Genomic DNA, 25,700 nt, shown 5'->3' on the forward strand with positions numbered 1-25,700 from the left:
TGCATTGTCTTCTCACTCAATATGTGTCCCAAATATTCTCATTCATGCTGTTGAATTCCTAGGTTAATTATTCTACTGACTGAAATTATCTATCTATCTATCTATCTATCTATCTATCATCTATCTATCTATCTATCTATCATCTATCTATCTATCTATCTATCTATCTATCTATCTATCTATCATCTATGCAAATTTCCAATTAGATATCACAAGATTGTCATAAACATGTCTATAACCGTGTTCTTGATCTCTTCACTGTAACTTCTCCCAATCTGCAACTCCTTTAGATTTATTTCTCCAACTTAGAAAATGGGACTTCCATAGCTCCCCAGTTGCTCAAATAAAAAATTTGGCTGTCATATTTGAAACCTCCCTTTTCTTTTTTCAATCTCTCATCAATTACATTTTTATTTCTTAAAGTCATCAGCTGCTTTTGTCTTCACTACCACAGTCTTGGTCTATGCCACTCACTTTTTCACCTGGAAGATTATGATGGTCTCCTAAATGGCCTTTCCCATGCATTCCTTCATTTCAATCTATGTAGCAAGTGAGCTTAAAAATATTGATTGCATCAGGCCACCTTCCTGCTTAAAACAGGTCAGTGCCCCCTGATTCCCTCTTCATCTTCAGCTTGTATCTAAGTACAATCCCACCCCAATGCTGCCTTTCTCCTATGTACTGACGGTTTCCAACCCGAGATACCTCAGACATTTTATTCTTCCTGCTTGGAGTTCTTTTCCCTCCACAGCTCTTCTCTTCCCCATCTCTCAAAACTTCTACTAATTCTTTAGTCTGTTTTGAAATGTCAGATCTCAGAAAGGCATTCTTAGAACGGCATCTCCTTATCTATAAAATCTGATTTAAGAATACCTCAATATTCTCTAGTATAGCTTACTACTTTTTTTTCAACTCAATAATTTCAATATATAATTATAAATGTACTATTATTTGTGTGATTATTTCTGTCTTCCAACACAGTTATTTCATTTTTCTGTCGAGCAATCAGAACAGTTCCTTGCAAGCAATATACAGTATTTGTTGAATGATGAATGTTAGCTGTAGAAATTTTTATAGTCTAAATTTCTTTTTTGTTTACATGGTTCTAGTCAAGATGCCCTCTTGGTTATGAATTGTCTTTCCACATAGCTTGATAACTAGGAGAGAATTCATTGATCATTCAGATGAAAGATATTTCTTAGTTATAAAACACACACACAACCACACATGAACACAAAACTAGGAATAGAAGAATTTATCTCAACATAACAAAATTCACAAATTAAAAATCCACAGCAGACATTATGCTCAATGGGGAAAGACTGACAGCTTTTCCTCTTAGAACAGGAACAAGACAAGAATGCCTGCTTTCACTATTTATATTCAAGATAATACTGCAAGTTCTAGCCAGAGCAGTTAGTCAAAAAAAGAAAAAAAAGAAATAAAAGGCATCCAAATGAGAAAGGAGGAAGTAAAATTATCTGTTTGCTGATTATATGATCTTATATGTAGAAAACTCTATTAAATATTTCACATACACATACACACACAAATCTGTTAGAAATAATGCATGAGCCTTGGCCAGTTTGCTCAATGATGTGATTGGCATGCACATCATTGAAGGGTCCTGGGTTTAATTCCTGGTCAAAGGCATGTACTTGGGTTGCAGGTTAGATCTGGACCCTGGCTGGGGTGTGCTAGAGGCAAACAATCAATGTGTCTTTCTCACATCAATGTTTCTCTCTTACTCTCCCCCTCCATCCCTCCCTTTCACTCTCTCTAAAAAGTCAATAGATTAATTAAAGAGAGAGAGAGAGAGAAAGGAAGGAAGGAAAAAAGGAAGGAAAGAAGGAAAGAAGGGAGGAAGGAAGGAAGGAAGGAAGGAAGGAAGGAAGGAAGGAAGGAAGGAAGGAAGGAAGGAAGAATATGAATTCAGCAAAGTAGCAGGATACAAAGTCAACACACAAAAATCATCTGCACTTTGCCCTGGCAGATGTGGCTCAGTTGGTTGGGTGGTCATCCTTACACTAGAAAGTGGCAGGTTCAATTTCTAGTCAGGGCACATACCCCAGTTGTGGGTTCCATCTCTACTTGGGGAGTGTGGGGAAAGCAACTGATTGATGTTTGTCATATCAATGCTCCTTTCCCTCCCTCCCTCCCTCCTTCCCTCCCTCCCTCCCTCCCTCCCTCCCTCCCTCCCTCCCTCCCTCCCTCCCTCCCTCCCTCTGTCAACTTAAATATCCTGTTGCATTTCTAACAATGAACAGTCTGAAAATCACAAAACAATTCTATTTAGAATAGCATCAAATATACTTAGACATTAACTTAACCAAGTAGATGAAAGGCTTGTACAATGAAAATTTCAAAACATTGCTGAAAATATATCAAAGAAGATGGAAATACATGCTATGCTCATAGATTGGAAGGATCAACAACAACAAAAAAGTAACATCCCATTTTAATTAAATACATGAAGTGAACTATAGAATAAGGCACCTAGAGTAGCAAAGTTGTTTTTTGTTTGCTTGTTACTTATTTGTTTATTCCTTCCCCCCACCCCCCCACCTCCCTCCACTCCCTAGATATTGTTAGGAAAGAGGCTGTTCTCTTTAATGATGCATTTTATAACTTGTCTTCTTGATTTTATATCTTCTTAATATCTCTTCCTCTAAATATAAGCTTTCCAGCATGCATTGTGGATATTGAAAATATTTATAGTTGGGAATCGCTGCAAATGCCAGAGCAACCAGAGATTATATGCTGTTAAGTTTGTGGAACTATGAAACAATATGCAAAAAACACTTTAGTAAAAAAAGAATATGCACTATTTACAATTCAAAATACTTAAGAGTTTAATGTTGTGTTCCTTGAATCATGTAGTGTAGAAAAATGTAAAGTTCTGAGTGCTGAGTTTATTTTTCAGGGCTCAGAAATTAATGTTTATGTGAAACAAGTACATAATAGTAATACTTACACTAAAGAACTGGAACAGTTAACATTAAATCTTAGTTTATACATGAAAACCCTGATAGTGATTAAAAAATGTTTTCTTGTGCAAGAAAAAAATCCCATTAATCTTTAAACATTCCTTATGCATTTTGGTAAAGACTATTTTTATTCTCTTCATAGCATTTTCCTCTTCGAAAAACTTAAGTTTCATTTATATGTTTTCCATTTTTTTTCAATGTTAAAATTACTATACTTTAAAAATCCATTGTTACTTATTGGCAATATAAATAACTTTGTGCTTTTCAATGACACCAATGTCATGTTCCAGTTGCTTCATTTCTTCCTCCAGCTTCTGCTTGCGGATCTTCTTCGGTAAGGAATCCACGAAGACGGAGAGGGACTGGAACTCTTTATGCACCTCTTCCCAGTTCTTTTTTAGCCCCTGCAAATGGTAAAGGAAACGGTAACTACTAAAGTCAATGGCCAAAGTAAAGTAAATTGTAAAGTAAACGAAATGATAGAGAAGACTACACTGGTAAGGGAAATGTAAATAGGTTAAAAAAACCCAAACAGACAAAAAGTGACTTTTAATTTGATATGTATTTATCAACTACTTGGCCACGGTAACAACTAATACTGTGCAGAGGCCAAACCCTGTCCCAACTGTGTGCTCAGATCCCAGTGGGAGTATTTATTTGCTCTGTTTTTAATGTTACTGTACTTGTCTTACCATCAAATATGCACGTGCAGAGTTATGAATAGTATAGAACTAAGTAAACAGGAAATGCTTTTTGGTAAAAATAACAACTTAGAATTGATATCCTCAGACATTAAAAAACATTTTTGAACAGAAAATTATTTCTTAAACATTTTAAAAAATGTTTCTTTAGGATTTTCTTTTCAAACCATCATCCTCATTCTTCAACATAAAAACACACACCAAAAGACTTGATTCTGACTTGCATGGTCCTATTTTTTTACACCTGACTAAATGGAATTGTACAAAATACCAAAATTCAATTTCATAAGATATTATCTTTTATGTCTCTTTCAATGAATCAGAATTCCTCCTCCATAGAGCCAAGGGATCTCTACTTTCCATTAATGTATTCTAGAAATTACTGAAATGTCATTAAATGTAACACACATGCTAATTTAATAATGTAGTTAATTTTTATATTCTCAGTAACCAACAATTCAAAATTAGGGATCTCTTAGGAGCAATAAAGGTTATTTCTATCTCTGTGTTGTTACAGTTTCTTATCACAGTACACTGAGGCCCCACTGACAAAATGGTATTAAACTGCTAATTGAATTCATGCAATGAAATTTTGTAAATTAACACTTTATTTTATTCACTAAGGATGCATAAGTTTTTCTTTTTTTTTTTTACAAACAAAAAAGTAAAACTGAAAGTACAAAAAAAGTATTGTCTTGATAATATGGTCCTTGTAAATCATGACCCTGCATTTAAGTTTATGAGATTAGAAGTGTCTTATATAATAATGCCTTCATAATAAACCCTTATAGTAAAAATTTAATCTTGTAGAAAGTTCCCAGAGATAATAAAATTTCAATGAGTTATTTTCATGCCTAGGTAAAAAATAAAGTAATGATAAGATAGGGCATACTACTTAGAACTGGTTGGTTGAAAAAAAAAAAAAAAGATAAATTTTGAACCTTTGAGGAGATTATATCAAGGCTTTGGGAAAGGAGGAACATAAAAGGAAAAGTATCCAGGTTAAATTTTTAAGAGGGGGATGGTTTAGTACAATTCTTAATACCGTATTTTTCGGACCATAAGACGCACCGGACCATAAGACGCACCAGTTTTTAGAGAAGGGAAATGAAGAAAAAAAGATTCTGAAACAAATAGTGTCCTAAAATTTTTTATGTGCATTAAAACCCAACATCACAGTCATAAACACATGTAATCAACCCTGTAAAGTAAACAGCAGCATTTAGAACCATTTAGAACCATTATTAACAAATACAGTCAGCAAAAGACAAAATGTACTGTAAAACACAATAACGAGAGACTTCAGTAATAAATTAGAATAAAGTTGAAGATTTATGGTAAAGGTTCTGCTGAGATCTACAGTACGCCTACCCAGTAGTCAAGCACGGCAACAGAGGGCGGAGAGGAATGATTGGGGGAATAGACGCGGCATTCTTCCGGGCACGGAGTACGGGCCACCAAGAGGTACAGGCGATGATTACGGTTTGGATTATGCAGTTACCGTACACCGCACCTGGGCTGACATGGAGATATGGCTGCAGCGAGGGCATGGAGGCTGACTACCATACATGGGAACTCCTCTACCACTCGGGGTTTACAGAGCGGGGCAGACACTCTGGGCATGGAGGAATGGACAGTGGCTGCAGCAAGCACACAGAGCCGGGCAAGCACACAGAGACCACACAGAGCCGGGCAAGTAAAAAAACTTTTTTTTTAAAGTATATGTGTAGGCTATATTTGGACCATAAGACGCAGGGACTTTTTCCCCCCACTTCTGGGGGAAAAAAAGTGTGTCTTATGGTCTGAAAAATACGGTAGTTCTTAATAGTACATGAGCTATAATCCAGATGGGAAATATATTCCCACAATGCTCCACAGGGGTATCTATTGCAGAGAGGAAATTTATACACTACAAATATCAAAGGTTGTTTTTTAGTTGGATGATATTATTTTTTAAAATGTATTAAGTTTTTAGTTGGGTGATAGTTCCATATTATTTGTGGTCACAGCAGCTACATTTTTTCCTCCATATTTTCTTTGGAAGGATAGTTTTCTTTATCCTCCATTGTGTACAATAACGTTTGGATCAAAGTCAATAGCCAAGAATGGCCATTAAATGTAACTAATATTTCATATTATTGAAATAATCTCTTAGCTGTTTTTTAAGACTTTTCTTATCTCATCTAAAAAATCTTTTATCCATTGCAACAATAGTGATTCTTCCTTATTTTAAATTCTGAAATCTTCTCTCCTTTATTTTTATGCTGAAATATGATTAATTTTGGAAAAACTTCAAATGGGGAGAAGCAGTCATAAAATAGTGCCTTCATTCAGTTTCATGCCCCTTTTGTACCCCTCTCCCATCCCATCCATTCCTCACCTTGTCTTGCACTGTGACTAGGCATGTGGTGGCGTGGGTTGATTTTTGTAGATTATCTTCCAGTCCCCAGCGCTTTTGTCCTCCAGTCTCTGCCCAGTTTGGCCAAAGGCGGCACTGGTGTGAGAGACAGGTAGGGCCTTTCTTTTACTTCTTTTTTTAACATTACCTGACACTAGTTCTGGCTCAACCATCTGTGATAACACCTGCCAAGTGGCCCATCTTCCAGGTTCCAGTTGTTACCTTCAAGCCTCAGGTGGTGGTGGATTCCCACTGTCCTTAGTCCTGGGGGCCTCGGTGTTCCTTGTCGGTTCCCTTAGCCTTGCTTCACATCTGTAAATAGTTCCTTCAAAAGTCTTAAGATCCCAGCTGAGTGTCTTCTATTTCCTGCTGCAGCCCTGACCGACTGAGCTGTCTTTGGTTAATTCCTATGCATGTGTATATAACGCAGTGGGAAAATACTGGCCTGGGACTTGGCCAATCTGGACTTTAGTCCCTGTTCAGCTAAGGACTACATTTGTTTTGCTCACTACAGTTTGGGTACAAAGCCTAGAACACAGTAGATGTTCAATAAATGAATCCATGGATGAATGAACAAATTAGTCCACTTAATATATTTGCATTTTATACCCTTATCCTAAAGTGAGAAGTTTAGGGTTGTTAGGCCAGATGATCTCTTCCAGGTATAATGAGACTGTTATTTTATAAAGAATCAGCAGGAGAGTGTGGCGGCCCAGGGACATACAACCGCATTGTCATAGAACTATGTGCAACTCAACCACGGAAGAAAGCCTGGTTCAGGGCTTGTCACGAGCATAGCTAGTGACTTTGTTTTCACAGTAGCTACACTACTACCCTTCCTGGCTAATCAGGCATCTGATGGAGGATCTGTCACTTAAAGGATAAACAAAGAAATTCTGTAGTGACTATATTAGGAAGCTGAGGGCAGTTTATATGTTACAGCCAAAAAGGTGCAGGGCGGAAGAGCTTTTTCTTTCTAAGGGAAGTTCTTTTTCTCTTTCCCTATTTTTCAGTATCACTTAGATATACAAATCTGGCTTTCATAAAAGCATGTATTTTCTGAAAATGGTCGATGCAACAGAGAGAGATAGAGAGAGGGGCCAAAGCTAGATCTGTCAGTGCCCTGCCATTCCATCTTCCTTTCCTCTTTCAGGGCACCATTAGGAAACACCCATGTTCATACGGGCCAGTGGGTCAGGCACCCGGGAGCCTGCTGTCATGCAAGGGACACAGTAGTACAGTCTCTGCCCTTAGGCCACTCCTTGGATCCACTCTTACTCTGCAGTTTCAGGCCCAGCTAATGACCTTCTTGTATCCTTGGAAACTTATAAAACTTAGGCTCTATACACACACATATAATTTAATTTATCCATCAATTAAATGACAATATTCCTGCAGCAGAAATGTTCACATACCCTTCTTAATATCTTCAGGGCTTAGCATGATACTGTACGTGAGATAGGCATTTTAAAAATGTTTATTGATGATTATTGAGGCATTGTTAACTGTTAAGAATTTATAATGCATATGAGTCCATTTATCAACAGAAATGTGGTAAGAAAACATTTTTTTATGTTTTTAAAAGGTCACTAGAAATGGCTTTGTAGAAAGCTTTCAAAAATAATAGGTAAAGTACTACTTTTACTTCTAGAAGAGATGGGATGACTATAGAAGAATACAAGTAGGTACATAGCTAATAAATACAACCTTGCTCACATCCCTAATATTTTAAGTGCTTCAGATAAAATCTTGTATCAAACACTCTGATGTAAATATTATCTTTAAGTATTTTTTTTTCAAAATAAGAAAAATACATGTAAAATCTTACATCTGGTAAAACATCAACATTTGTCTTATAGAAAAGAAAAATAAATGTTGGTCTAGGGAGAGTTTCAATTATTCTAGAGCTCCATCTAGTGAGAAATGTCTATTTTGTGGGTATTATTTTTAAAAATTCAGAGACATGAGGATAAAAATAAAAATGCTCCTTTTTCTGTGCATGCATGTTTGCTGAAGAAGAAGGTGGGCTTCCTTACAACACTAACTATTTCAGGAAAAAACAGAAGCTCACCAAATTGGAAACAGGTAATAATCCCTATATTTCAACTTTTTGTTTTCCCTGAAGAGTCATCTTTGCTGCATGTAGTTGTCACCCTAACTAAAAGAGAGCCATCGGATTTCAAAGTCAAGGTGCCTGCTTTGCCAATCATTACTAGCCACTGGCACCAGACCTTTCCTTAAGAGGTGTTCTAAAGAGCCACACAGAACCGGAAATCACAGGACACTTACCTGCAGCACTCCTTCCCTTTCTTCATCAGAGAGCCTTTTCATAGCTGCTTTCCGGAGGCTTTCCTGGATATAGTTATCATACTCTTCCTGGGCGTTTTTCATTTCCTCATTCCGCTTACATATATATTCAGGTGTGACACCATAATCCTTACAAGAATTTTTCAGAGGAAAAAAAAAAATCAATATCCTGAATGCACTCTTAAATGCGTCTGCATACCAATGAAATGGTACAGACTTAAAGCCTTTACTTACAACACTGCAAACTGACGAAATTCAGTGACTTTCCCTCTATTGTGAACTAGTTGATTCTGGTCTTTTAAAACCATTTGGGCTGTTATTTGTGGCAGCTTGTCTTCCCTCTTCTGAATGTTTCGAGACCCTTCTCCTGGCTGATGACTCAGCCCTTACTTTACCCCTGAGAGCTGGCTTTTCTTTATTTCTTGTACTACTTCAGCTTTTACCTTGAAATATCTTAAATATCTTGAGGTCTCTTTCAACAAGGTCTTGTTAAATAAGATACTTACTTTCAAGGCATCATCAAAACCAATTCTTGAAAGATACAAAGCACATCTGCTTTACGAGAAAATTGACTTGGGACCTGTTTGGGGAAATGCAAAATCTTGGGCTGCTTACAAGGACTCATAGTGAATTAATCAGCTGTGATTCTCTGAGATTAGTGAATATGTGTGATTGATATCACTGTTTTGAGAAACAGAACTATTCCTTGTTTATTAAAAGATATTTTTGTACTTAGTGCTAGATACATTAGTGAATAAGAAGGGCAACATTTCTGTCCTCATGAAATGTGCATTCCATGGTGAAAGAAACTCACCAAAAATAGGATATAAAATAGTATATATATATATATATATATATATATATATATATATCCTATCTAATAAAGAGGGAATATGCTAATTGATCCTCAAGCCATTGCAAAGAGGGTGGCACCCACAGCCAATAAGGAGAGAACGCCAGGCTGAGGGACCCCCCTCCAGTGCATGAATATTCATGCATCAGGCCTCTAGTATATATAGAGTGGCCAATGATTATGATCTCTGAACACTTAATAGTCTGGCCACTCAGTGTGTGTGTGTGTGTGTGTGGTGTGTGTGTGTGTATAATGTAGCTGGCTTGCCCACCTGCCAGTTGAACTACTGGTCGAGGGGACAATTTGCATATTATTTTTTTATTATATAGGATATAACTGAATGGCCAGATTATTATGTGTTCAGTGATCATAATAATCTGGCCATTCAGTGTGTGTGTGTGTGTGTGTGTGTGTGTCTATATATATATATATATATATATATATATATATATATATATATCAATATCAATATATATATATATATATATATATTCATTCTACCTAATAAAAGAGTATTATGCAAATTAACCATCACTCCACTCCACAAGCCACACCCACAAGCCATGCTCACCAGCCAATCAGAGTGAGTATGCAAATTATGCAAATAAACCAACCAAGATGGCTACAGCCACAGAGAGAAGGAAGCCAAGCTTTCCACCTACCCTTGCTGGCCTAAGCCTCCACTCAAGGCTACAAAGTTTCAATTATAGAAGGTAAACAAATCCAAACAGAAATGGTGGTAGCCATGGAGCTGGAAAAAGCAGGAGGCTTGGCTCCGCTCCAGGCTACAAAGTTTCAATTGTAAAAAGTAAATATATCCCAAATACCAGGGCCTCCGCTTGGGTCGCTGGGAGGGTGTGGCCAGTCTGCAAACCACCACAGGCCCCTTACACAGGCCGTTCCACACCCCAAGGGAACCCCCACCCTGATCCAGGACACCCTTCAGGGCAAACCAGCCAGCCCCCACCCATGGACTAGGCTTCTATCCTATCTAATAAAAAAGTAATATGCAGACTGACCATCACTCCAACAAACATTATGGCTGCCCTTATGTGGTCAAAGATGACTGCCCCTATGTGGACACAAGATGGCCAGCAGGGGAGGGCAGTTGGGAGGGATCAGGCCTGTAAGGGAGGGCAATTGTGGGTGATCAGGCAAGTAGGGGAGGGCAGTTGGGAGGCACCAGGCCTGCAAGGGAGGGCAGTTGAGAGGGACCAAGCCTGCAAGAAAGGGCAGTTGAAGGTGATCAACCCTGCAAGGGAGGGCAGTTAGGGGTGACCAGGCTGGCAGAGGAGGGAAGTTGGGGGCAAACGGGCTGGCAGGAGAGCAGTTACACATCAATAAGGCTGGCATGGGAGTGGTTAGGGGATGATCAGGCTGTCAGACAGAAGCGTTAGGGGCAATCAGGAAGGCAGGCAGGTGAGCATTTGGGAGCCAGCAGTCCTGGATTGTGAGAGGGATGTCCGACTGCCCGTTTAGACCCAATCCCACCAGGCAGTTGGACTTTCCTCAAGGGGTCCCCAATTGGAGAGGGTACAGGCTGGACTGAGGGAAAACCCCATCCCTAGCCCCTGTGCACAAATTTTGTGCACTGGGCCTCTGATATATATATATATATATATATATATATATATATATATATATATATATATATATATATTTATATATATTCCAAGGTAAAATAAAAGTTAATAAGGGGAAAGAAAGAATAGTAGCTAATTTAGATAAATAACAAAATCAGGAAAGACCTCTCTCAGGAAATAGTTGTTCAGAGAGATGATAGTCATTAAAACTATTCAGAAATATTCTGGCTTTTCTCCCTTTGGGAATTTGGTAGGACAACACTTTCCTGCTCCCTTTGAAGGTCCCTTGGCATGTTACCTGACTTGCCCAATGTGAGTGGAAGTGACCTCTGTACCTTTTGGGTAGAAGCTTTAAGATTTAATGGATGACTTACCATGTTCTTTTTCTGTCTGGAATAGAGATGGGAGATGTTTGGGGTTGCCTGGGTTGTGAAATGAGGACAAGAAGCAGAGCTTCCAACAACCCTCAATGGACATGTGGCACAAGCAAACTATAAAACTTAGTTGCTTTTAGTTACTGAAATGTGGGAGTTGTTACCTCAGCATAACCCAACCAATTAGGCCTGAAAAAGGGGTAGAAATCCTAGTTGTGAATGTGTTCTGGAAAGTTGCAAGCACTCTACAAATAAACTCTAAGAGCACAGTATTCTTATTAGTTAATGAAGTGGTAAACAGTCTAATCCATTCCAGAAAACACTGAGGGAAACACCTCATTATAGCTCAGTACAATTACTTAGGGTCATAATAATGATTTTGTGCCATCAAAAAGATTAAATTATATTTGGCATACTCTGTTTAATAAAGGGAATCATATGATACATTTTAAGAAAATCAGCTATCTCACAAATAGCTAAAAGCTTCAGTGATCTGAAATATTCCTATGTTTTGGATCATTGAAGAATAATACATACTATTGATAATAATAATTGCATATATTATAATATCTACTCTTTACTGAATTTTTATTAATGGCCAGGTCTTATGTCAAGTGCTTAATATATTTTATATCACTTAATCCTCACTCTAACCCTGTGATAAATTAATAACTTGTTCAAGACTATAGAGTTAAGTAAGTGGCAGAGGTAAAATTTGAAATGATCCCTTTACTACTATTGCACAAATGGGCAAATATTTTATCGTATTTGGAACTAAAATGAGAGATTTACTCACTTTTTACAAATGATCTTGCCCTTAAAAAGGACTTATGACCTCACTCACTAATAATAGATATTTTTGAAAAACATAACTGATAAGTGAAAAGTAAGTTGAGTAAGTCTGGCATGAGCCCTGATTGCTCAGCCAGCAACAACAAGGGGACAATAATATGGTGTTTGTATGGCTTGGTAAACAAGCACAGGTAGACATACTTAATATTTTTCTGTCTCTGTAATGTATTTTTACTTCCAATTTTCTGTTCAAGGCAGAAAATACACTGAAGTGGACAACTTAGGCAGAAGGTTGCCAGAAGTAGGGGAAGACTATATGGCAATTGGTGGTATTACTATCAAAGGAGAAGAGTTTTTAAGTGGTGGTGGAGAAATAATGGAATGAAAATAGCTTTGAAGGGCCAGGAGAGTGAGATTTCTGCTTTTCCATACCTCATGGGACAAGGGCTACCTGCAGCCTCCAGGGGCCACAGAAGGAGGAAGTATCCGGAGAAGCCTAAAGTAAATTATTCGGCACATGCTATTAACTCCTAGATTCCTGCTAACATCTTCCAAAGGTGCCTTAGCCTACAGTGTGACAATTTCTCAGGGGACAAGCAGTGTCCTCTGACACCAGCCTTAAGGTTCCTGTTGGATTGTGAATAGGCACGGGACTTCTCATGGTAGATTACTGGATTACCTCAACACAAGCCCCTCATACGATTTTGTTTCTCTTCTTTCTCTTCCTTTCTTCCTTCTTTCTTTTTTGCCACACCTTATTATTTTGTACAAGTGACCTGGTGCACAGATTCATGCACATTGAAAGGAAATTAATTAGAAGGTGACCGGGGGGGTGGGGGGGGTGGGACTGGGTGAGATGGGCTGGCCACGCCCTGGAGCCAGCCTCCCATGGTCCCTCCCTGGCATCTGTGGAGTGAGCAGAGTCCTTTCAGCAAGTGGGGTCCCTTGGTATGGCCTATGGGGATTGGGCTGAAACCAGCTCTCCAACATCCTTTGAGGGGTTCCAGAGTATGAGAGGGCACTCTGCAAAGTTGCTGTCCTACAGAGTGTGGAATGCAAATGCAAGTGTGCAGTAAACCAGTTTGGGGGGTTACAGTGCCCCAGCAACAACATAACCCACAGCCGAAGGTGGAATCGTGTAGCCCCGTGAGGAACTGGACTCCTTTCTCTCTGGTTTCAGGGTGAATCACCCTAGAACTGCCACTGCCAAGTCATTGTAGCTTGGCAGCTCCTGCATTGAGCATTTGCCCCCTGGTGGTCAATGCATGTCATTGCGACTGGTTTGATTGTGGGAGGGACACTTAGCATATTAGCCTTTTATATATATATAGACTAGTGGCCCGGTGCATGAGATTCATGCAATCAGTGTGTGTGTGGGGGTGTCCCTCAGCCTGGCCAGCACCCTTTCACAGTCTGGGAACCCTTGAGGGATGTCCAACTGATGGCTTAGGCCCGCTCTGCTCCCCAAAGGGAGTGGGCCTAAACTGTCTGTCAGACATCCTTAGTGTTGCTGCCATTGCTGCTGCACTCACCAGCCATGAGCTGTGAGCCGTGAGCCTAGCTTCTGGCTGAGCAGCACTAGGAGGAGCGCACTGACCACCAGGGGGCAGCTCTTGAATTGAGCATCTGCCCTCTGGTGGTCAGTGTGTGTTATAGCGACCAGTTGATTTGCATATTACCTTTTTATTATATAGGATTATTATTTTTTAAGGTTTTACACTCATATTTGTCATGTGTGTTTTGCACTCATATTTACCATGTGTGTTTCAAATACCTTTATGCTCTATACTAGAGGGCCGGTGCACAAAAATTTGTGCACTGGGAGGAGGAGGGTCCCTCAGCCTGGCCTGCACCCTCTCACAGATCAGGAGTCCTTGGGGGATTTCCAATTGCAGTTTAGGTCCGCTCCCTCCTGGGAGCCGGCCTAAGCTGCAGTCTGGCCTCCCTCTGTGGGAGGTGACCAGCGGGCCAATTGGGGAGGGCAGGGGGGATGGGACGGCATTGGTAGGTAAGCAGCTGGTTCCCCCCCAATCACCCCTCTGCCACTGCTGGTCACTGCCACCTCCTGATCGCCACCCCCTCCCTCTGCCCACTGGCACCCACCATGGCTGGCCTGGCACCACCTGCTCACCAGCCCCACGCCCCGCTGACCAGTCATTCCACCATTTGGTTTATTTGCATGTTAGGCTTTTATTATATAGGAAGTATACAAAGTAAAATAGGTTTTGTATTAGGTATTTTTTGGTAAGCTTTTTTAATTTTAAAGATCATCTATATTTAAACAATTGATCCCAAGCTTCTATAATTTTCACCAATGAAATTATATGTTCATCTGATTAGTACCTTTTCAAATAGAAATGAAGGTCCCTAAAGATTACTGTCAAGTACTTTCAAGGTCTGCTTTACTTCAAACTAACAGCAAATGAATACATTCAAGTTGAAATAAAAATGTGAATTAGCTACATTACTCTAATAGGATGGATAGCTCTAAAGTTGTTTTATTCTTCATTTCTCTCATTCTGCTATAAGAGACTGAAACCTAGTGACTAAATCTTAAGCTCTTCTGAAAAGGTACTGCTTTTAAATTTATAGTAATGACTATGCTTTTAATGAGTGTTGACCTAAAATTAATATATTTTAGAGAATGTTCGTTATAATTATTAAATATATTAAAAATTAAAATGAAAGAAAAATAGTTTTCCTCTACTGAACTATATGGTATTCATTTCAAGATTTGCACCAAACACAGATTTCAGAAGAATGAGAACTGGTAACCCTTTGATAACTTGTCCAGTGAGAGCACTATTACTTATAATATGGACAATTATTATGAATATTACATTTAAATTATTTGAACCTCAGGTCTAAAATTAATATATCACAAGGTTACCTTTTTATTGATGTACTTTGGGACTAGTCCAGAATTTTCAAGATCATGCTTGTCTCCAGTTCTTTTGTCAACGTAAGTTGGTTTAGGCTTTTTAGCCACTCCCATAATGACATCGGCTGCGTTTGTATTGATAAAATTTTTCCCACTCTGCACACCCATGACTGGATGATCAGTCCTCAATGGCACAGGAGGCTTTTTGGTATCTAACCGATCAAACTTTTTTTCTGTTAAATATAACATTTCCTTGTTAATATTAAACTATAAACATTGCTACTTGGTGCTATCTATAACATCTAGATATGTTACCACTAGTATATTGAAGTTTCATTACAATATATTCAAATGTTCAAGATAAAAAAAAATTCAGTTATCATAAGTGTAAAAATTAAGTGCAACTTAATTAACATTTTGAAGAACAGTATAAAAGTCTAAGGGAAGAAGATAAGCACCCAAATATATGTTAGCTAACTATTTTAACTAGTTATTATGAAAATATTTTCTTATAAAAATTTCAACAACGAAGTTCAGCTTTCCCATTGAAAAAAGTTCAAACTTTAAAATTTTTTTATGAGTATTGTCAGTATTATGAACAATTGTTTCTTCAGAGGAAAGGTACTGTAAAATCACCACATACCATAAATAAAATAAAAAAACTTGATGTACTGAAAGTCCAAGAATCTATTTTTTTTCCACTAAAACTACTATTAATATAAGGTACCTAACATACAGCTTAACAAATAAAACATTACCGATATAATTGAAGTTTCCTATTCACTCCTCCCTGATTGCAGCTCACCTAAAATAACTGCTATGCACAATTATTTTATTTCTCTATACCAATTCTCTTCATTAGCAGCAGGTGAAACTGTTGTATTTTACACAGTCTCTTCAACCTGACCAATCCAACTCATCCTTTTTGGCAGAGCCACATCAAAAAGGCTTGTAAATATGTTAAAATGTAAAATAATTTTACATTTTAACCCCTACCCCCCGCTAAGGGCCAAAGGCAACAACTCTCTTAAAAAACCTTACTCAAATCTTAACCCCATCACAATTACGAGGGACTTTGACTATTTATTTCTTCATTGTTGGAGCATTTTATGAACTTATGTAATTTTTATCATTTATTAAAAAAAACAATACAGGGTGGGGCAAAGTAGGTTTACAGTTGTAATGTAAATAAATAATATAATCATTAATAAATAATAATACAAGAATAATCTCTGTTTCATGTATTCACAACTATAAACCTACTTTTGCCCCACCCTCTACTTATTATTAAAAGTCTATGGACTAGATTTACCTTTTGTTCTGGGCTGAATTGTGTTCTCCCAATGTGCATACATTGAAGACCTAACCTCACATTGGGGCTGCATTTGGACAGAGGATCTTTAAAGAGGTACTTCAGTTAAAATGCGGTCATTAGGGTTGGCCCTAACCCAAGACACACTCAGAGGGAAGGCCATGTGAAGGGACAGGAAAAGACTGCCACCTACAAGGGAAGAGAGGCCTGGGGAGAAAACCACCCTGACAGCACCTTAATCTTGGGTCCAGCCCTCAGAATGGTAACAAAATACATTCCTGTTAATATTAAAAAGAGTGCTAAAACGTACTCGGTGGTACAGCTTTTTCCTTTGAATGTTTCTTCAGGAAATCCTTTGGAGAAGGTACATCAACTTTTGGTGGTCCCATAGTTTTCATTGCAGTTTTAGATTTTTTCATGTCCTCTTGTACAGCTCTCTTAAAAACTGATATGTACCTAAAATTAAAAGAAGTTGCAGCATTTCTATTTCTAGTAAAAATTATTTAAAGTTTAAAAGGTGATATACATGTCTAAGTTAGGTAAGTCTATATTCCGTGTAAAATAGCCATAAAGCATAATTGTCAGAGCCCTGTCTTCAGAAGCTTTGCCCTAAGAAAGTAGTGTTTCCTTATTATTCTTTGCATATATGAAGCACCAATTGTGATTCCACATCTGTGTGTGTGTGTGTGTGTGTGTGTGTGTGTGTCCCAGTCTCTCTCTTCCTCATCCCCCCTTTTTTTTCTGATCAGTCTGGCAAGGGGTTTATTAATTTTATTGCTCTCCTCAAAGAACCAGATTTTCATTGATTTTCTCTAATGTTTATGTATTTTCCATTTCAATAATTTCTGCACTGATCTTTACTACTACTTATTTTGAGTTTAATTTGCTTTTCTTTTTTTAGTTTTTAAGGTGCAAGTTTAGATATTTTACTTCAAACCTTTATATTTTCCTACGATTACAAGTATTTAAAGCTATAAAATTCCCTCTATGTATAGTTTTCTAGCTGCATAACACACATTTTGACATGCAATGATTTCATTCTTATTAAGCTCAAAATACTTTTTTAATTGCCTCCTGACATCTTTGACTAAGGAATTTGTTTAGATTTTTTTGTTTGGTTTTCAAGTATTTTGGGATTTTTCAGATATCTTAATGATTTCTAATTATTTCCTACTTGTATTATTTCAATCTTTAAAATTTTCTGAATTTTGTTTTATGGAAAAAGTATGGTCTATCTTTGCAAATGTTCTATATATACTACATAAGAAAGTGTACTTTGCTATTGTTGGCTGGAGTGTACAATAAATGACAATTAGGTCAAACTAATTTGTAGTGTTCTATTAATTACTGAAATCTCTGACTAAAATTGTAGATTTGTCTGTTTCTTCTTAATTTATATATTTTTGTTTTATATATTTATTGGACAGTACTCATGTATAAACCAGATAAATTATTCCTTGAATTAAACAATATAGTGAAACTAGAGGCCCGGTGCACGAAGATTGGTGCAAGAATGGGCCTTCCTTCCCCTGGCTGCTAGCACTGCCTTCACTCTGGAGCCACCTTTCTGCCTTCATACTCTGCCAGGAGCCGCTGGGGTGGTTGCAGAACACCTGCATTGTCGCCACGGCAACGGGGCATGTGGAACACCTTCACACAGTCCAATCCCCGAGTGTTCAGCACCTGCATATGCAAACTAACCTGCCATCTTTGGTGGGTTAATTTGCATACTCACTCCTGATTGGCTGGTAGGTGTCGGGAAGGTGTGGTCAATTTACATATTTCTTTTTTATTAGTGTAGATAGTTGCATACATCATCTCCAGACACATCATATCCATGCTTCTATTTGCTTTTGTTATGTTTTGGCATATGACCACTGGTCAATAATGAGAGCAATATTAGACATATGAAACTCAGTGTCTTTAATGTAAAAGTACAGCTAAAATCTTTTTTACATTACATGCATCATTTCTCCTCTCTACAAATCAAGGAGGATGTATAATCCTGGCTTCATATCAAGATTACTTTTCAGCTAATGCTTTGCTTTCGTCTTCTGGAAAATGTGACTTACAATGTAAGTGACCTTTAGAGGGAAGCATATTCTTCCTTTGTAGGTTGCCCAGTTTCTAGTTAGCACTGAATCAAATTTATACCAGACTTCATGCAAACTTACAATATTTTAAAGCATACATTTCATGTACAAGGAATTTCATGCTCATTTGTGGTATTATTTTATTTTTCTATCATTATTTTTTATTTGCTTTGATATCATTATTTTAAAAATCTTCTTACAATGTGGAAATATTTAAATAAATAACAGTATCTAATACATGTTAAATTATCTGAAGACTAAAATACATATGGTATTGAAGCATCAGGTACTCATTAGGTTTGTTCCAATTAGTTACTCAGATTAAAAGCAGTGTGCAAGCTGATTAAAGTTATATACTTCATTGTCAGACTAATCATTCAACTTTAACTCTTGTTCATTCTAGCTACCCTAATGTTCTGGGCCTGAGTTTCTTCTTTCCTAAAACTGATAATATCATAGGGTTCTTGTGAGAATTAAATAAAATAATTATTGTATAAAACAGACCAGTTCCTGGCACATTATAAACACCAATACATTGAAAATATTATCATCACTTTTATTAGTAGTATTCTTATTGTTACTATTATTACTGGATATTCATCTTGCTTAAATAAAAAAAACACACCTGTTTGACCTTTTTCTTGATTTTACCTGTATCCTAATAGAAAGTCTTATTCTCTAAACAGCTGAATCATGGTATATAAATCATTATTACAAGAGACAAACACAAATAGACTGACATACTTTCCTGACTTGTATACATATACATCGTGGTATGAGAATACATAGATTCTCATACCATGATGTATATGTGTACTATGTTTAAGAACTTGAACCTTGCTCTAGAATGTAATAAACTTCTAAAAAATGAATCACTCACAAAAGTTCACTTATTCACAAACTTTCCTGACAATTAATTTTAAGAAATATTTTTGGCATATCTCCTTCTCAACATTTTTAGGTACATGTGAATGTCAGAGATAGGTGCTAATATACCACATATTATATATAACCTATAGAAATCTAAATGAGAATCAGTAACCCACAATGAACAAACATTAAGACAGTAAATGGAGTGGAAGCTGCCATCCTCCTTGCTGACAAAATCCTGAAGAAAAAAGGTATCTTCTCCAACAATCCCTTTTGTTACTGGTTTCCCAGGTCTTCAATTCTTCTGCATTAAAAAAAAATCCTCACTCAAGGATATTTTTGTATTGCTTTTAGATAGAGTGAAGGGAAGGGAGGAAGTGAGGTGGGGGGGGGGGGGGGAGACAGACAGAGAGAGAGAGAGAGAGAGAGAGAGAGAGAGAGAGAGAGAGAGAGAGAAACATTGATGTGAGAGAGGCACACCGATTGGTTGCTTTCCATATTCACTCCGCTGGGACAGGAGCAAACCTGCCATTCAGGTATGTGCCTTTGACCAGGAATTGAACCTTCAGTCCTTAGGTCTGCAGGCGGATGCTCTTAACCACTGAGAACACTAGCCAGGGCCCTTCTGCATTCTTTAGGTGATTCTATTAATTACATCACATCTTAATCTATGTGTTTACTTTTCCTGGTTTTGGAATCTATATGAACTGTGAATGAGTATCCTACATAATAAAGATGTGATATGCAAATGGCGTTACGCCGTGAAGCATAACTAGGGACCACATAACTACCGGATCAGGGATCAGCAGGAGAGCGGGGCAGCAAGCTACAAAAGTGCAGCGGAGGGCTAAAGGAGGGGGCAAGGCAGCAAGCTATGAAGGGGGAGGGGTAGAGGGAGCTACAGGAGGGGCGGAGAGCTATGGGAGGGTGGCAGGGAGCTACTGGTGAGCTACTGATGCATGGATTCATGCGCAGAGCTATTAGTATATATATAAGAATATATGTTTATGTCAAGAATGAATATATATAAGCATGAGAGTGCACTTGGGTAAAAACACACAAGAGATGAAGATAAGTATTATTATTGTGTAAGTCTGCAGAGAGGGATAGCCAGATGAAAAACCTGAATATTGACTTCTAGCACTAATTAAAAAAACTGTCCAAGACCATGCATTACAGAATGGGAATTTTAGCGTAAAATTTCATTATGCTAAAAACAAAGACATTTGGATATTCTAAATTCTCTGTAAATATAAATTCATTTAAAAAGACTACTGCTTTCCCCAATTCAATTACTGGCTATAATTAGTTAGCAAAGAAGATAAGTACCTCAGAAGAAAGTAACTATGTCATCTAAAATTTCATAATAGTCAAGATTGCTTAGCAAACTGAGATACATAATTGGACTTTAAATAAGAAGATGTTACAAACCTTCAGAAAATACAGATATAACAGTATTAAAATTGAATAAAATGGAAGGTAATCCAAGAAAAATGCAAAGCTCCAAAAATGAAATTCTGACTACATGTCAGAATTATTCCACTGAAAATTAGAAAGGCATAAAAAAGGAAACAACTAAAAAAAAAAAAAAAAAAGGAAACAACTACTGAATGCTTATGACATTAAATATTTCATTTTCAAAATGCATGTATCTAGAAACTCCATACCGATGAGCCTGATAACACTTTCAAAGAGCTTCTAAAAATTTGTAGAGCAGCAATGATTGAATGAGCCATTTGGAGTTTTAGATCACTGAAATGAAGATCTTTTTTTTTAGTAGGAAAGCAACTTTCTCAAGGTGATTTTTATTACTTATTTATTTAATATATTTTTTATTGATTTGAGAGAGGAAAGGAGAGGGAGTGAGAGATAGAAACATTAATGATGAGAGAGTATTATTGATTGGTTGCCTCCTGCATGCTTCCTACTGGGGATTGAGCCCACAACCCAAGCATGTGCCCTTGGCTGGAATTGAACCTGGGACCTTTCAGTCCGCAGTCCAATGCTCTATCCACTGAGAAAAACCAGCTAGGGCATCAAGATAATTTTTAAAAATATAAGACTCACAAATCAGGAAAATACCTTAGACATAATATACATCTTGATGTTAGTAAAGCTTCTTATTAAATAGTTACTGATAAGGTAGAGAAATATGAACTGATTAATGGATGCATTTGGATGGCTGACTAAATCCTCAAAAACATATTGTCAGTCTAGAAGGAAATATCTAGAGGCCTATTAAAGTGCAAAGTACATGCCAAGGCCGGTTTGGCTCGGTGGATAGAGCGTTGGCCTGCGGACTCAAGGGTCCTGGGTTCAATTCCAGTCAGGGGCATACCTTGGTTGCAGGCACATTCCCAGTCGGGGGTGTGCAGGAAGCAGCTGATCGATGTTTCTTTCTCATCAATGTCTCTGGCTCTCTGTCCCTCTCCCTTCCTCTCTGTATAAAATCAGTAAAATATATTTTAAAAAATAAATAAAAAAGTGTAAAGTACTATCTCTATTCAATGATGGGTGGAGATATAAAAGACATTAGATCTGAAAATATCACAAAACAGGGAGGGGTGTTTAAGAGAGTATATGAAAGATTCAAAATTCAAAACTACACCCATAGATTAATGATGTTTAGATAAAAAGAATCATCTACACAAGTGTAAGATCGGCGAGAATAAACTTAATCCTAATTCATGTGGGAATTTCAAAGTGAAACAATGATAGGACGTGACTGTCATAATGCTAATGGATGCATAAATAAAAGTACTGTGCATCAAGGAAAGCAGATCATAATTAACCATTCAGGCCATATTTGATATCACTTTCAACAAAAGGGAAAGAATGATTACAGATATTAAATAATAAGTTATCAATAGAAGGGTCGCAAATTTGGTGAAGATCTTGGAAACCATCTCATACATCATGAGCAACTGAAAATTTGAAAACTGATTAATGGTTTTCCATTGAGTTTAACATAAAGTGACCAGACGTCCCGCTTTTGGCGGGACAGTCCCTCTTTCCAAAAATCGGGACGCTTTTAAAACGCCGCAGGACGCGGGACAAATTGTTAAAAATCGGTTGTGTCCCGCCAAAAGCGGGACGTCTGGTCACCTTACTTTAACATGTGTTGGTTTTTTTTTGTTTATCCTCATCTGAGGATATTTTCCATTGATTTTTTTTTTTTTTTTTTTAGAGAGAGGGAAAGGGAGAGAAGGGGGAGAAAAAGAGGGAGAGGAGGTGGGGGGAGAAGGGGGGAGGGGGGAGACAGAAACAGAGAGAGAAGACAGAGCGAGAAATGTCAATGTGAGAGACACACATTGATTAGCTGCTGGAACCTGAAACACAATCATGCCTTTACCTGAGAATCAAACCCAAGACTCTTCAGTGCTCAGGGCTGATAACACCGGCCAAGGCTGCCTTTAACATTTTTATATCTTAAGTCCCAGCATATATTGTAGTTCAACTGCCAAGGGTTGCTCTTTGCCCCACTTTGGTTACATATATCTATATGGTAACATATTTATTTCATTTAGTATATCAATATTTTAATGTTTATATTTTTGCTTGCCAAGGAAACTACACGCTGATGTATGGGAGATCACAGTACAGTCAATTTTTTTTTTTTTTAAATTTCTCCCAGGAATCCAATTCTGTATGAAAGCTGGACAGTCATCTTGCTAGTCTTGCAAAGAGCCGCAGAGAGCTTTCTTGAAGCTGGGTTTATGATTCAGTAACACAGATAAACCTTACAGTGTAACACATTTCTTCTGATTATGTAATTTTTTACTATCAGTAAGGAGATTAAGACAGGACAAGTTTGTGTTAATGTGATGAGAAAAAATTGTGATTGATTATACTCTGTTTTTTTTGTGAATTAGTGGTTTTTGTGCATGGCATCAAATTAAACATTCCTCCTGACAGTGTAGGCTGATTTAACAGAGAAAGTTCTGTGGCATCACATTTGGATGCCTTCTATTCCTTTCACCATAAGTTCCATTTTCTTTTAAAAAAAATATATATATTATTGATTTTTTTACAGAGAGAAGAGAGAGGGAGAGAGAGTTAGAAACATCGATGAGAGAGAAACATCAATCAGCTGCCTCCTGCACACCTCCTACTGGGGATGTGCCCACAACCAAGGTACATGCCCTTGATTGGAATCGAACCTGGGACCCTTGAGTCCACAGGCCAACGCTCTATCCACTGAGCCAAACTGGTTAGGGCATAAGTTCCCTTTTTTTTTTTTTTTTTTTTTTTTTTTTTTTTTTTTTTTTTACACACTGCTTAATAGCAAACCAAAAAGTTTGTGCTCTCACTGCAACACTCCCCAAGGGCAATATTGTACACCTAATGGGAGCTCAGGTAATGCTTGCCAAATGAAGAATGATTGTTCCTATAAAATTTCTTGAAAAAAATCACCTACATGCATAGTAAAGCTTTTAAATTTACCAATGAACAGAACACCTATTTAATACAGTATCATACCATTCAAATCCAGCCCTCTATAGAAAATACAATCTACCAGGTTACTGAGAGGAGGAACTTTATCTTGTACAATATACAGGAATTCTGGACCAAATGTCCATTTACCAATAGTTAATTTGAACACTCCTCATAAACTGTGCAATGGTGTTATATCTTCTTACTTTATATCCCCCTTTCCAACTTTTACTAGATTTTGAGAAACTAATGGAAGTCAATGTAGGTGCTTAAAGCAAAGATACTCAGGCCGGTGGTGCTCAATGATTAGTCTCAGTGGGTGTGCTGAAGGGTTTCTGGTTTGCTCCCCAGCCCAGGTCATGACACATTAGGGAGGTTAGGGAGGTGATGGATCTTTCTCACATTAATATTTCTCTCTCTCTCTCTTCCCCCCCTCCCCTCCCTTCCACTCTCTCTCAAAAATAAATGGGAAGAATATCCTTGTGTGAGGTATAAATAACAAAAATATAAAAATTAAACATAGGAACTTGTTGAAGATGATATGCACCCCAAGTGATTACTAGTAAAAATAACTGACCATTAGACTGAAAGGGGCCATAAAGATTCAAATGAAAATTTATTCATGATCCCCAAACCAATTAGTTGAATCCCCTGTTTTTTGTTGTTGTTGGTGGTGGTTTTTTTCTCTCCTAGTGCTCTTTCAATGTGGTTTTCACTTAGTGCTCTTTCAATGTGGTTTTCACTTAAATCAGGAAAAGGAGAACGGTAAAAGACAGCCAAGTTTTAGGAGAGACGAGATTTTCTCCATTTCCTACTTATTTTCTCCCCATAGATGTAAATAAGTTCTAAGTCTCTATACAGGAGCATAAATGGATGTTTACTTAGTGATGACCTTTTTGAAACTGGGGAGTTTAGGAGGTCCTATCACCTATGTAAAATTTTTAACTGAGTTAGATCTTTTTGGTTTTCCATCCACTCTTCCTTCCATTTATTAGACCTGTAAAAGACCTTAGAAACTATCTAGTCTGTCTATTTTGTTTCACTGATCAAAAAATTGAGGCTCAGAAACAAATTTATACTTGACAATAATCTTGGGGAGAAAATAAGTACTACACCCTTAGAAAAAGAGCAGTCAGAAATAAAACAGTGAACTGTGAACTATCCTAACACAGGACAATAAAATTGTAATTTTTTTCAACGAGAAATTTCACACTATTATATATCATGTGTGAACAATCAGGTAAATTACAAAAACAGTTACATGCCCTATTACAGGAGACTAACATAACATGGCACTGGATCGCCCTCTCTGTTTTTGAGATACTAGTAGCTACATTTTGGAAACTTTTCTTTAAGAAGTTATCATTCAAGGTTACTTCATCGAGACAAAAGTATCTTTTTATTTCTTTTTAAAAGTCATATGATGCTTTGATTAACCCTGAAATAAAAGAATTATTCCGCATTCTTGTTTTAAGCGATAATCTTGGATGGCCCACATACCTAGGAGGCGGGGGAGGCTCCTTCCAGTCACTGGGTATGAGGTTGTAAATGCTCTCAGAAGGGCATGCTGGATCCATGGCCACCAAAGGGCTCCTCCAAACTACTTAAAAAAAAAAAAAATACCAGTATCTCCGTCCCTTTCTTCACTGCTTCCCCTTTCCTATCCTACTCTCTTGCCTTCTCAAGGGACTAAGGTTTCTCTCTTTCACACAGTTCCCCTTGGACCCCTCGCCGTCCTCTCTTGGGAAGAGGACAGCTACCCTTTCTCTTCCTCTTGGGGTTGCTGAGCGTCTGGACCGCGCGTTTGCCGTGGAAACAGTTACTAGGCAACGGGGAAGTGGGCGGCACCGCTGCAAACCATGCTTCCCCTCTCCGGTCGCCGCAGCTAGTTCTTTAAAAGCTCAATATGGACACCACTGTTTACGTGTGCCTTTGGGAGCCACGGGGTGCAAAACGGCGTCCCCCTAAAATTTTTTTTTTCTGTCTCTGTATGTATGGAGAAAGAGTCAGACACACAAGCCCAGCGGGCGTGCTGAGGTCACACAATAAAGCTCAGGCGCGCAGGTCCCCATCCCGGCAGGGGCGGGGCCAGAGGCCGAGGCCACGCCCACGCAG

At 37.8% G+C, this 25,700-nt stretch overlaps 1 protein-coding gene across 1 annotated transcript; it reads right to left on the minus strand.

Moving 5' to 3' along the window:
* Window positions 1-2,284: 2,284 nt before the first annotated feature.
* On the minus strand, window positions 2,285-25,549 carry ENKUR (enkurin, TRPC channel interacting protein). Its single transcript, XM_084869029.1, has 6 exons — window positions 25,444-25,549; window positions 25,086-25,188; window positions 16,499-16,644; window positions 14,886-15,109; window positions 8,376-8,522; window positions 2,285-3,391 (listed from the first exon to the last, which is right to left on the minus strand). Exons 2-6 carry the CDS (start codon window positions 25,160-25,162, stop codon window positions 3,218-3,220), a joined length of 768 nt encoding a protein of 255 aa, XP_084725155.1. The 5' UTR covers window positions 25,163-25,188; window positions 25,444-25,549; the 3' UTR covers window positions 2,285-3,217.
* Window positions 25,550-25,700: the final 151 nt, after the last annotated feature.

This window comes from Pipistrellus hanaki, assembly GCF_964339955.1.
Source record: "Pipistrellus hanaki genome assembly, chromosome: 1".
NCBI classification, from domain to species: Eukaryota; Metazoa; Chordata; class Mammalia; order Chiroptera; family Vespertilionidae; genus Pipistrellus; species Pipistrellus hanaki.